At 43.0% G+C, this 13,822-nt stretch overlaps 1 protein-coding gene and 1 non-coding gene across 10 annotated transcripts in view; one reads left to right on the top strand and one right to left on the bottom strand.

Annotated features, from left to right (window-relative positions):
• Nucleotides 1-13,822, bottom strand: part of NUP98 (nucleoporin 98 and 96 precursor) — a 129,402-nt gene that overhangs the window by 10,009 nt on the left and 105,571 nt on the right. For 8 of the 9 annotated variants that reach the window (XR_013404059.1, XR_013404060.1, XM_015115071.3 and 5 more), the window contains 4 exons: nucleotides 13,627-13,784; nucleotides 11,445-11,588; nucleotides 8,463-8,605; nucleotides 1,858-2,079 (listed from right to left, as the gene is read on the bottom strand). Coding sequence is in view for 7 of the 9 variants with exons in the window: in XM_015115071.3 (XP_014970557.3) it covers nucleotides 1,858-2,079; nucleotides 8,463-8,605; nucleotides 11,445-11,588; nucleotides 13,627-13,784 (667 nt within the window). In the remaining 2 variants the exon portion in view is untranslated. The remainder of the gene's footprint in view (nucleotides 1-1,857; nucleotides 2,080-8,462; nucleotides 8,606-11,444; nucleotides 11,589-13,626; nucleotides 13,785-13,822) is intronic. The other variant, XM_077963629.1, reaches the window with a different exon arrangement.
• Nucleotides 9,487-9,589, top strand: LOC114672558 (small nucleolar RNA U13). The gene has a single exon (XR_003722963.1). It is a non-coding gene; the product is annotated as a small nucleolar RNA U13 (small nucleolar RNA).

The following is a 13,822-nucleotide window of genomic DNA, read 5'->3' as shown; positions in this document are numbered from 1 at the left end:
ATTTCTTATTTCCCATCTAGTAACAGCATTTCCTTGCTACCACCTAGAAGATCTAGACTAGGACTAGAATGGGAGAATTATGTTCCATAGAGCAATCCTCTTAAGTTAGTTCCCAAACTTCTCCCCTCCCTTTCTCCCACATGGTCAGTACAAGCATACAAAAGTAGCTTTAAAAGGTAATGTCTCTCCTAGGTCTTTGTTTCTTCTCTCAAGCCGTCAGCCTTCCTAATTCATTCTTTCTCTACCTGTACATCAAAGCCCCTTTAAGGAGAGTCCTTTTATATCTGGGCCAAATAACTAGTCATTTAATTTCAGATCAAAACTATTCTCCTCATTGTGAACTCTCTTCTGAATTCCTAGGCTTTTCAATGACTTCCACTGTCATCACAACTGCCTCCTTTTTTATATTCTTTTTCAGGAAACAAAATCTGCTTCTTCACAGTCAACTCTGAAACATTAGTCATCCTATCAGCCAGTCTTTTACCATGTGAAATCCTTTATGACTGTGTTTAAATAAACTTAAAAAATAGCCTGGGGTCATTTCATTGCCTGTTAAGGGGGAAGAAGAAAGAGAAATTGCTTAATGAGAAGACTATCCCAGATGCTTTATACTTTTACTCTTTTAATTTCACAATCACCTTTAAATAGAAACTAATGTTATGCTTCTACAGGCCAAAAAAAAAAAAAAAGGGCTTAGAGAGTTAGAGAGTATCTTTATCCCAAGTCAAAAGTTAGCTTTACCCTACGTCAAAGTAAGTACGTGGTAGATCTAGAATTTAGACCCAATTTCCCTCCACACCACGCAACACAATAGTGTAGCATAGTGATAAGAGTACAGACTCTGGATGAAAGTTGGAAACCTCACTCTGCCATTTACTAGCTGTGTGACCTTGGACAAAAGTTAAGCTCTGTGTCTTGGGTTACTGATCTGTAAAACAGAGATAATAAGAGTGTCTATCTTACAGGTCATAATGAACATAAAACAGTTAATATATATGGTGTAGAATATAAACGTGTAAAAGCACTTCAAGTACTACATTAATGTTCATTTTTTGTAATTACTATAATACCATACTGCTGTCATTAACAAAAATCTCCAGACTTATCTTGTTCAAACTGTAGTGAAGAGGCACTTCTCCAGTTTTTTTTAAGGACAGAGAACTAAAACATATATACCTAAGCACAAGGCTGTGTTAATAAACACAATACTATCAAGCTTAAGGGGTAGGTTGGTGACAAGGGATGATCAGAGAAAAAGCAAGCCAGTGGATGGAGAAGAAGCAGGGACCTTTTTGCTAACCCATTACATCACTGCCATGGAGTCACTGAGGCAGCTCAGCCAACACTATTTCTGTGTAATTCCTAAAAATGCCACATTCACCTGAATCTGGGATTCAGAAAAGAGTCCACAATGAGGAGAATAGTTCTGATCTGAAATTAAATGACTAGTTCTTTGGCCCAGGCATAATGCTATTGTTCCATCTGGGCATATCCTCTCATTTCCACTTCATTATTTCCTATTCCAATTTTACAGGTTCTTTGACTCTTACCTCTAGAAAGAATTTCTCTGATCAATGCAGTTCACAGAGATCTTTTTTTCTCAGTCTGCTGAGAGACTTTGTGATAAATATTACAATTTGGCACTTAATCAAAGGAAGTCTCAGTTTTAACTGGTTTACATGAATACAGAAACAGTCTGGGCTAAGGGTTTAACTATCTTGAGGTTTATCACAATGCTGGATCTAACACACATTCTACACAATTACTTGCTAAACTGAACCGTAAAAGACTGTGATTCCTTTGGAATTGCCCTGTAGTGCTAGATGTACCCAGTGGGTTCAATGGCTTCTCACTCACCATGAGTTGTCAATGTGCAGGAGGACAAAGATGGCCCACTCCCAGAGTCCCTCACTTTCCAGCTGGCCAGCATAACTGGCCTGTAGCACACCTTCACACTGCGCTGAGAGATGGGTGTAGTTAAGAGCCCTCAGCACTTCCCACAAGTGCCAGCTTAGGCGGTAGTCCAAAGGATCTGCTGTTATGCTTCGAGGCTCCAGCAGCTGGTTGAGATCATAATGTCTGCAAAGAATGTGTTGAGAGTCAAAATACACAGCCAGGAGACGGCCTGTATTGGTATGTCAACTGTTCTGCTTATGTCTAAGACAATAAAAGAATCTGAGGGTAAAAGGCATTATAGGCCTTCTCTCCCTCCAAGCCTATGTTTTATCAATCTATCTCTGGGTTCAGCCAGACTTTAGATCCTACAAAGAAACAAGGCACCTTCTCTTCTAAGGCTGTGTGATCTAACAGGTTTGCTGGTAATGGTTTGGCGTATGCATTTTACCATCCTGATATAGGGAGTCTTCACAGTTCTCACCCTTCCATTCCTTCATTATAATGTCATTACCTTTTTTTTTTTTTTTGAGATGGAGTCTTGCTCTGTTGCCCAGGCTGGAGTGCAGGGACACGATCTCTGCTCACTGCAAGCTCTGCCTCCTGGGTTCATGCCATTCTCCTGACTCAGCCTCCCGAGTAGCTGGGACTACAGGCACCTGCCACCATGCCTGGCTAATTTTTTTATATTTAAATAGAGACTGGGTTTCACCGTGTTAGCCAGGATGGTTTCTATCTCCTGACCTCGTGATCCACCTGCCTCAGCCTCCCAAAGTGCTGGGATTACAGGTGTTGAGAAGCCGCGCTCGGCCTCTACTTTTCTTAACCTTGTAAAAAATATAACTACTTATTATCTTTCAGATTGCTGTATAATCTGAAGTTATTGGATGCTAATTTTCCTGTTTGAACAGCTAATTAGTCTTCACAATAATTATTTCCTTCTAGAGCTAGTATTTTTTACCTCTTTTTTTTTTTTTGGCTTCAGTAGATACTATTTTTTATATAGCAGTCCAGGTGCCCTGGGTTTTCAAAGTGTCCTGCAGATAATTTTCTATTTTTCTTCTGCTGGGAGCCCAGGGATTTCAATGGTCCCAAACCAGTTGATATAAAAAGTTATTAGCTTGCAATTCACATATGTAGTTTATACTACTATTAATTCACATACTAGCTTGCAATTCACATATGTAGTTTATACTACCAAGTATAAACTTAGATCCCACACCTGAAAGTTTTACAGATCTGAGGATTGGATTACAAAGCAGTAAACTAACTGAGATCACCCAAGATCTCAGACATCTTACAACTGCCTTACACCTCCCTATGTAATGAGTAAAGGTTTCCTACACCAGTGCTATTGAACAAAACACTGTGCCTTGACCAATTTGAAAGCCACTAGCTACCTGTGGCTAGTAAATATTTAAAATGTAGCGTGGTGGCTCACACCTGTAAACCCAGCACTTCAGGAACCCGAGGCAGGTGGATCACCTAAGGTCAGGAGCTTGAGACCAGCATGGCCTATATGGTGAAACACCATCTCTACTAAAAATACAAAAATTAGCTGGGCATGGTGACAGGCACCTACAATCCCAGCTACTAGGGAGGCTGAGGCAGGAGAATCGCTTGAACCCAGGAGGCAGAGGTTGCAGTGAGCCAAGATCATGCCACTGCACTCCAGTCTAGGTGACTAGAGGAAAACTCTGTCTAAAAAAGAAAACTAAGGCCTGGCCCAGTGGCTCACCTGAGGGCAGGAGTTTGAGACCAGCCTGGCCAACATGGTGAAACCCCATCTTTACCAAGATGTAGCTACAGTCAATGAGTAAATAAATTTTAAATTTTATTTAAATTAATTGGCTGGGCTGGGTGCGGTGGCTCACATCTGTAATCCCAGCACTGTTACTACAGTGTTTTCACCATTAAAATTTATGATCTTGGTCCTTCCTTCTTGCCTTTGTACAGGGCCAAAAGAGAGGCATTGGCCACTTTGACAACCTTAAAGCAGACTCCAGGAATATCACCAACAGCATGACCTTTTCAACCAAATCCAGCAATTCTGGAAAATTTTTGAAAGAGAAGGTGCAAATTTTATCTAAAGGTTTTAGTCATACTAATTATACATTTCAAGAGACCAAGAATACATTTACTATCCCATTCTGGCTTTGGTTTCTCTATCCATTTCTGATATTTTGAAGTATCCTTTTCTTTCTCTCTTTGACATATTTAAAACTGCACATATCTAGAGTACACAATTTTGATGAGGTTTAACATATGTAGGCCGGGCGCGGTGGCTCAAGCCTGTAATCCCAGCACTTTGGGAGGCCGAGACGGGCGGATCACAAGGTCAGGAGATCAAGACCATCCCGGCTAACACGGTGAAACCCCGTCTCTACTAAAAAATACAAAAAATTAGCCGGGCGTGGTGGTGGGCGCCTGTAGTCCCAGCTACTCGGGAGGCTGAGGCAGGAGAATGGCGTAAACCCGGGAGGCGGAGCTTGCAGTGAGCTGAGATCCGGCCACTGCACTCCAGCGTGGGTGACAGAGCAAGACTCCGTCTCAAAAAAAAAAAAAAAAAAAAAAAAAAAACAAAAACACAAAAACGTAGACACCTGTAAAGGCACCATCACGATCAAGAAAATAAACACAGCAGGGTGCGGTGGCTCACGCCTGTAATCCCAACACACTGGAAGGCTGAGGTGGGCGGATCACTTGAGGTCAGGAGTTCAAGACCAGCCTGGCCAAGATGGTGAAACTCTTGTCTCTACTAAAACTACAAAAATTGGTAGTGTATGCCTGTATTCCTGGCTACTCAGGAGGCTGAGGCACAAGAATTGCTTGAACCCAGGAAGCAGAGGTTGTGGTGAGGTGAGATCACAACACTGCACTCTGACAGAGTGAGACTCCATCTCAAAATAATAATGATGATGATGATAATAATAATAATAATAATAATAATGACTCAATTGTAACCTCAACCTCCTGGGCTCAAGCGATCCTCTCACTTCAGCCTCCTAAGTAGCTAGGACTACAAGTGCATGCCACCATGCCCACCCGATTTAAGAAATTTTTTTTCATAGAGATGGGGTCTCATTATATTGCCCAGGCTGGTCTTGAACTCCTGGGCTCAAGTGATCATCCCACTTCAGCCTCACAAACTGCTGGGATAATACAGGCATGACACACACTACTCTAGGTAGACCAACCAAGAAAGAAAGAGGACACAATTATTGAATACAAATTACCAGTATCAAAAGGAAAGAGATGTTGTTAAAGATCCTACAGATATTTAAAATGGTTAACAAGGAAATGTTATTAATAACTTGATGCTAATAAATTTTGTGACTTTAGGCCAGGTGCGGTGGCTCACGCCTGTAATCTCAAGCACTTTGGGAGGCCAAGGCGGGTGGATCACGAGGTCAGGAGATCGAGACCACCTTGGCTAACAAAACAAGGCTGGGTGCAATGGCTCATGCCTGTAATAGACATTTTAGCAAAGATGTACAGACGGTAAATAAGCACATGACAAAGTGCTCAACATTATTAGACATTAGGGAAATGCAACTGAAACAATGAGAATTTCCAGTATGCGAAGATGAAAAAAGTTCTGGAGAGAGTGGTGATGATTGTATAACAACGTGAATGTACTTAATACCACTGAACGGTATGCTTAAAATGGTTAAAATAGTAAATTTTAGTTACATTTTACTACTAGATGATTAATATAGTTAAATACTGGTCAGGTGCAATGGCTCACACCTGTAATCCCAGCACTTTGGGAGGCTGAGGCGGGAGGATCACTTGAGGTCAGGAGTTCAAGACCAGCCTGGCCAACATGGCAAAATCCCATTTCTACTAAAAATACAAAAATTAGCTGGGCTTTGTGGCGCATACCTGTAACCCCAGCTACTCAGGAGGCTGAGGCAGGAGAATCGCTTGAACCTGGAAGGCAGAGGTTGCAGTGAGGCAAGATCGTGCCACTGCGCTCTAGACTGGGCGACAGAGAGAGACTCTGTCTCAAAAAAAAAACAAACCAGAATTATATATATATTTAAATACCATGTATTTAAAATAAATCACATTAAAGATTTGAAATGAGATGAGCTATTTGTGTGACTAGAGAAAAACAACCCCCAAAACCTTATTTCTAAGGCAATGTAAGAAGACATCTCTGCTGCATGCAGTGGCTGACACCTGTAATCCCAGTACTTTAGGAGGCTAGGGCAGGTGGATCGCTTGAGCCCAGGCGCTTGAGCCCAGCCTGGGCGATGTGGCAAAATCTTGTCTCTACAAAAAATACAAGAATTAGCTGAGTATGGTAGTGCACTCCTGCAGCCCCCAGCTACTCGTGAGGCTGAGATGAGAGGATCACCTGAACCCGGGTGGTTGAGACTGCAGTGAGCCATGATCATTCCACTGCACATCAGCCTGGGTGACAGAGCAAAACCCTGTCTTAAAAACAAAACAAGGCTGGGTGCAGTGGCTCACGCCTGTAATCCCAGCACTTTGGGAGGCTGAGGCAGGCAGATCACGAGGTCAGGAGATCGAGACCATCTTGGCTAACACGGTGAAACCCTGTCTCTACTAAAAATACAAAAAAATTAGCTAGGCGTGGGGGCGGGTGCCTCTAGTCCCAGCTACTCGGGAGGCTAAGGAAGGAGAATGGCGTGAACCCGGGAGGCGGAGCTTGTAGTGAGCCGAGATCGCACCACTGCATTCCAGCCTGGGCAACTGAGCAAGAATCCGTCTCAAAAAAACCCCCCAAAAAACAAAAAACCAAACACCAACTCTGAGATAGTTCTAATTACATGGTTAGAAATAATAATAGCATGTGTTAATATATTATTGTTGGACACATAAACCACCCTGCATTTCTTTCTCTTTTGGAGACAGGATCTTACTCCTATTGCCCAGGCGGGAGTACAGTGATGCAATCACGTCTCACTGCAGGTTTGACTTCCCATGCTCAGGTGATCCTCCCACCTCAGCCTCCTGAGTAGCTGGGACTACACACCACCACACGCCGTTAATTTTTTTTTTTTTTTTAAAGTAGAAACAGGGATTTGCCATATTGCCCAGGCTGGCCTAGAACTCCTGGGCTCAAATGATCTGCTGGCCTTGGCCTTCCAAAGTGTTGGGATTACAAGCATGAGCCACCATGCCTGGCCTGCAATTTTTTTTTTTTTTTTTTTTTTTGAGACAGAGTCTTGTTTCATCACCCAGGCTGGACTGTAGTGGCGCGATCTTGGCTCACTGCAACCTCCAACTCCCAGGTTCAAGTGATTCTCCTGCCTCAGCCTCCTAGGTAGCTGAGATTACAGGTGCCTACCACAACACCCAGCTAATTTTCATATTTTTAGTAGAGACAGGGTTTCACCATGTTGGCCAGGTTGGTCTCAGACTCCCTGACATCAAGTGATCCACCCGCCTCAGCCTCCCAAAGTGCTGGGATTATAGGCGTGAGCCACCGCGCCCGGCTGCCTGCATTTTTTTTTTTTTTTTTTTTTTTGAGACGGAGTCTCACTGTGTCGCCCAGGCTGGAGTGCAGTGGCGTGATCTCCACTCACTGCAAGCTCTGCCTCCCAGGTTCACGCCATTCTCCTGCCTCAACCTCCAGAGTAGCTGGGACTACAGGTGCCCGCCACCACACCCAGATAATTTTTTTGTATTTTTAGTAAAGACAGGGTTTCACTGTGTCAGCCAGGATGGTCTCAATCTCCTGACCTCGTGATCCACCCACCTCGGCCTCCAAAAGTGCTAGGATTACAGGCATGAGCCTCTGCATCCAGCCACCTGCATTTTTTAATAAACATGTACACACAGATACACATATACACACACAAACCAAGATACTACATGTCCAATAAAATGGTAAAATTTAAACAACTAATAATACCAAATTTTAAAGAGGATTTGGAACAACTAGAGATATTACACATTATTCGTGGGAATATAAAATGATACAATCACTTCTGGGTATGTTCACAGCAGATTTATCAATAATGGCCAAAAATAAGAAAACCTAACTGTCCATCAACAAATGAATAGATATATAAATCATGTAATCCCCCCCTCAAAAAAACCCAAACTAACTTTTGATACATATAAACATGAAAAAAAATCTCAAAATTATTATGCAGAATCAAAAAAGCCAGGTGCAAGAAACATACAGTATGATCTCCACATAAAATTCTAGACCAGCAAAACTAATTTATAGTAACAAAAAACTAGTCAATAAGTATCTGACTGAATGCAAAGGGGCACACAGTTGTTTTTCAATGGCAGTGGAAATATCAGCTTAGCTGTGATGCTACTTACAATGCAATAATCACTATAAAACTTATCACACTGCATACTTTACTATATGTAAACTATACTCATTAAAGTTGATTAAAATAATTTTTAGACTTCTAATTCTAGTTGTAATGCTGTTTCCATTCAACTACTATAAGTCATATTTGGTAGTTTATATGGACTTACAGTAATTTGGCGGCATATAAAAGGGAAAGGACACAGCAAAGGACTCCTTTGGGGCTCATGGAGCACGCAAGTGACAATAAAGCCTGGCTCTGGTTTACCTGTCACTGTAGAGTTTTAGAAGGTGAAAGCAGACATCTCGAAGTTGTGCCTGTGAGTTTTGCTCCTCCGCTATCACACAGCCAGAACCCTCCAGATATGAAGGAAGTGGGGAGCAGGCGTATCTGTCACTGTCAGAGGTATTCTGAAGGAATAATTTGATAAAACAATACATTAGCTCCTAATCAGTTTTACTAGATGCCATCATGTTTCTTTTTTTTTGAGATGGAGTCTCACTTTGTCACCCAGGCTGGAGTGCAGTGGGGCAATCTCGGCTCACTGCAACCTCCGCTTCCCAGGTTCAAGCAATTCTTCTGCCTCCGCCTCCCGAGTAGCTGGGATTACAGCTGCACACCACCACACTTGGCTTAGTTTTGTATTTTTAGTAGTGACAGTGTTTTGCCAAGTCGGCCAAGCTGGTCTGGAACTCCTGACCTCAGCTGATACACCTGCCTTGGCCTCCCAAAGTGGTAGGATTAGAGGTGTGAATGAACGCACCCGCCCTAGATGCCATTATGTTTCAAATAGTTAAGACACCTGTATTAAGCATGCATAGACAGCCATATGCAGTGGCTTGAGCCTATAATCCCAGCACTTTGAAAGTGGAGGACTGGCCGGGCGCGGTGGCTCACACCTGTAATCCCAGCACTTTGGGAGGACGAGACGGGCAGATCACAAGGTCAGGAGATCGAGACCATCCTGGCTAACACAGTGAAACCCCGTCTCTACTAAAAATAGAAAAAAAATTAGCCGGGCGCAGTGGCGGGCGCCTGTAGTCCCAGCTACTCAGGAGGCTGAGGCAGGAGAATGGTATGAACCTGGGGGGCGGAGGTTGCAGTGAGCCAAGATCACGCCACTGCACTCCAGCCTGGGCGACAGGGTGAGACTCCGTCTCAAAAAAAAAAAAAAAAAAAAAAAAAAAAAAAAAAAAAAGGAAAGTGGTAGGACTGCTTGAGCCAAGTAGTTCAAGACTTGCCAGGGCAACATAGCAAGACCCCATCTCTACAAATAAAAAAATAAAATTGTATTTTTTTGTAGTTCATAAGCATGATTGGGTGTTCATGCATGCATGTGTGAGATGTGCCACCCTCGAACCTTGTGATAACACTGGCATATTACCCATCTGACATAAAAAGATAACAAATTTTTTTTTTTTTTTAAATTAGCCAGGTATGGTGGCATGCACCTGTAGTCCCAGCTACTCAGGAGGCTGAGGCAGGAGGGTCACCTGAGACTAGAGTCCAGGAGGTCAAGACTGCAGTGAGCTGTAATTGCCCCACCGCACTTCACTCAAGTTTTGGGTGACAGAGTGAGATCCGATCTCGATTAAAAAAAAAAAAAAAAAAAGGCCGGGCGCGGTGGCTCAAGCCTGTAATCCCAGCACTTTGGGAGGCCGAGACGGGCGGATCACGAGGTCAGGAGATCGAGACCATCCTGGCTAACACGGTGAAACCCCGTCTCTACTAAAAAGTACAAAAAACTAGCTGGGCGAGGTGGCGGGCGCCTGTAGTCCCAGCTACTCGGGAGGCTGAGGCAGGAGAATGGCGTGAACCCGGTAGGCGGAGCTTGCAGTGAGCTGAGATCCGGCCACTGCACTCCAGCCTGGGCGACAGAGTGAGACTCCGTATCAAAAAAAAAAAAAAAAAAAAAAAAAGCTAGGCACAGTGGCTCACACCTGTAATCCTAGCACTTTAGCAGGCCGAGGCGGGCAGATCACAAGGTCAGGAGATCGAGACCATCCTGGCTAACATGGTGAAACCCCACCTCTACTAAAAATACAAAAAATTAGCCAGGCATAGTGGCACGTGCCTGCAGTTCCAGTTACTCAGGAGGCTGAGGCAGGAGAATCACTTGAACCCGGGAGGCAGAGGTTACAGTGAGCCGAGATCATGCCATTGCACTCCAGCCTGGGCTACACAGCGAGACTACATCTCAAAAGAAAAGTGAAGAGACAACCCAAAGGATCTATCAGGGAGTTTAAACATTTTTTGGTCAATGATGGATTTCATTTGTCTTCGATGGACTGACTGGTAAAGATTTCAAGTAGCTATCACTAACCCCCCATACTTATCTTGCCACAATTCTTAAGATACTCAAGTTTCTTTAGTGTTCTCTTACTCCTGACAAGTAATTCTGAGAGAACAATATGAAAGACAAGCATGAGGCCGGGCGCGGTGGCTCAAGCCTGTAATCCCAGCACTTTGGGAGGCCGAGACGGGCGGATCACGAGGTCAGGAGATCGAGACCATCCTGGCTAACACGGTGAAACCCCGTCTCTACTAAAAAATACAAAAAAAACTAGCCGGGCGAGGTGGCGGGCGCCTGTAGTCCCAGCTACTCGGGAGGCTGAGGCCGGAGAATGGCGTGAACCCGGGAGGCGGAGCTTGCAGTGAGCTGAGATCCAGCCACTGCACTCCAGCCTGGGCGACAGAGCGAGACTCCGTCTCAAAAAAAAAAAAAAAAAAAAAAAAAAAAAAAAGAAAGACAAGCATGAAATATGAACAGTAAGATACTTCAAGAACTGATGTTAAAAGTAACAATACTTTTAACCTCAAAACTCACAAGGAATATAAAATATTATATTTAGAGGCAAATTTCAGAACTAAGTTTGAAGATAAACCAAATCTGAGGTCAGGCTGTATAACAGGGAATTCCTAAAGAAATAAGACAGCATCAGAAATGAAGAACCCTCTGATTTAGAGGCAGGAAACCAGCAGCGAGAGAGTCAACTGTGGAATCTCATGATATTAAATAAAATAAAAACAGACACTTGGGGAAGTAGCCTTGTCCAGAGGAAGGAGTAAAGAATAGTTTCTCATCAGATTTCCTGGCTCCACTTCAATTTTACAATACTTTAAAAAAAGGCAGTTACTTAAAAGTATTATGAAATGTAATTTGATAGGGTTTTTCTTCTCTGCAGGATTTCCCTGGCAAAAACATAACACCCAACAAGATTTTTGCTTGGCTCTACTGGCCACATATACCTGAAATGCTTCTTCATACATGCTGAGCGCCCTAGAAATGGAGGCTGTTGGTGGAAGCAAATACCAAAGATGGATAGCCAGGGAGCGTTTCCAATCTAATTGGGAGCACACGTTTATTTGCTTCTTTTCTGAGAGCTGCCACACCTGTGGGAAACAAAATCATCACCACGGCTATATTCTACCTTGCCATTACCTGTGTGTGCAATAACACTGAAGTGAATATTCACTTATTCAAGGAACATTTTAAACGATTCAGATATAAAATATACAAATATAATAAAATCTCAGGAAGTGAGAGGGAATATTGATTATTTAATTATTTTTATTGACCAACTGATCGATCGATTGATACACAGTTGCACTATGTGGCCCAGGCTGGCCTTCAATTCCTGGTTTCGAGCAATCCTCCCTCCTCAGCCTCCCAAAGCACTGTGATTACAGGAATCAGCCACCGTGCCTGGCCCCAGAATTTAAACAAATAATCAATCAATACTCAAATGAGATGAGAGCCACTGAGAGCAGAGAGGAGATCTTCTCACTGTCTAAGGTTGTCAATGTATAAAGCTTTAAAATGAGCATAAATTCTGACCAGTTACATTTTTATTTCTGAAAATTTAATTTATAATACTTTAAGATAATAATGTAAGAGGTAGGCAGTGATAAGAGAAATGGCTTAAAATAATTACAACCCAACAGTCATAAAATGGAACATAAGTGGCTATAAAAAAGAAAAATGCCAGCCAGGCGCTGTGGCTCATGCCTGTAATCCCAGCACTTTGGGAGGCCGAGGTGGTTGGATTACCTGAGGTCAGGAGTTCCAGACCAGCCTGGTCAACACAGTGAAACCCCATTTCTATTAAAAATACAAAAAAAAAAAAAAAAAAAAAAAAAAAAAAAAGCCGGGTGCAGTGGATCACGCCTGTAATCCCAGCACTTTGGGAGGCAGAGGTGGGTAGATCACCTGAGGTCGGGAATTTGGGACTGGCCTGGCCAACATGGTGAAACCCTGTCTCTACTAAAAATACAAAAATTAGCCAGGCTTGGTGGCAGGCGCCTGTAATCCCAACTACTGGGGAGGCAGGAGAATCGCCTGATCCCAGGACACGAAGGTTGCAGTGAGCCACGATTGTGCCACTGCACTCCGGCCTGGCCAACAAAAGTGAAACTCCATCTCAAAAAAAAAAAAAAAAAAAAAGAAAAAAGAATAATGATTCATGACATGGGGCCAGGCGTGGTGGCTCATGCTTGTAATCCCAGCACTTCAGGAGGCTGATGAGGAGATCAGGAGATCGAGACCATCCTGGCTAAGACGACGAAACCCCGTCTCTACTTAAAATATAAAAAATTAGCCAGGCGTGGTGGCAGGTGCCTGTACTCCCAGCTACTCAGGAGGTTGAGGCAGGAGAATGATGTGAACCTGGGAGGCGGAGCTTGCAGTGAGCTCAGATAGCACCACTGCACTCCAACCTGGGCAACAGAGCGAGACTCTGTCTCAAAAAAAAGCTGCAGGGCTGGTGTGGTGGCTCATGCCTGTAATCTCAACACTTTGGGAGACCTAGGTGGCAGGATCCCTTTAGGCCAGGAGTTCAAGACGAGCCTAGGCAACATATTGAGACCCTATCGCTAAAAATTCTTTTTTAAATGAAAAAAATAAAAATAATCACAGAATGCTTTGTATATTTCATCTGTATATTACAAACATGTAAATAGGAACAACATATATGCAGATGTAGACTTAAAAATTAGCTATGTATGGTGGCATGTGCCTGTAGTCCCAGCTACTTGGGAAGCTCAGGTGAGAGGATCACTTGGACTTAGGAGATGGAGGATGCAGTGAGCCAAGATCACCCCACTGTACTCCTGCCTAGGCAACAGAGCCAGACCCTGTCTCAAAAAAATTAATTAACAAAAATAGAATATTTCTGGGAAGATAAATTATTTGTATTGTTTACTACTATATGATATGGGATATGATATATTTTAACATTTTAATTTCTATATAACTAGAATTTTAAAATAGTGTGCATGCCTGTCTTTATAATTTGAAAACAAATTGGCCAATGTGTAACACATTTTGTGTAACTGTGCACAATTTACAAAGATCACTCCTTGCCTCAACCTCAAACCAGCTTCGATTTATGAAAAAGCTGATGTGAGATATTATGGTAAAAGTAGAAGATACCGGTTTTCCAGCCAACAGAGCAAAGATGCGCAGTCTTTCATCCTGGATGAAGCAGTCGGCCTGGAGCTGATGCCAATCCACCAACTGCATGGTGAGCAGCTCCCGGACTGACTGGCTACCCACAAACTGAGATAAAAGAAGAGCCAGACGATGATCACCTATAAGAGAAATGGAAGTTTTTTGGTTATTACTAAGG

Source organism: Macaca mulatta, chromosome 14 (genome assembly GCF_049350105.2).
Source record: "Macaca mulatta isolate MMU2019108-1 chromosome 14, T2T-MMU8v2.0, whole genome shotgun sequence".
NCBI classification, from domain to species: domain Eukaryota; kingdom Metazoa; phylum Chordata; class Mammalia; order Primates; family Cercopithecidae; genus Macaca; species Macaca mulatta.
This window is presented reverse-complemented; position numbering and strand designations above follow the sequence as displayed.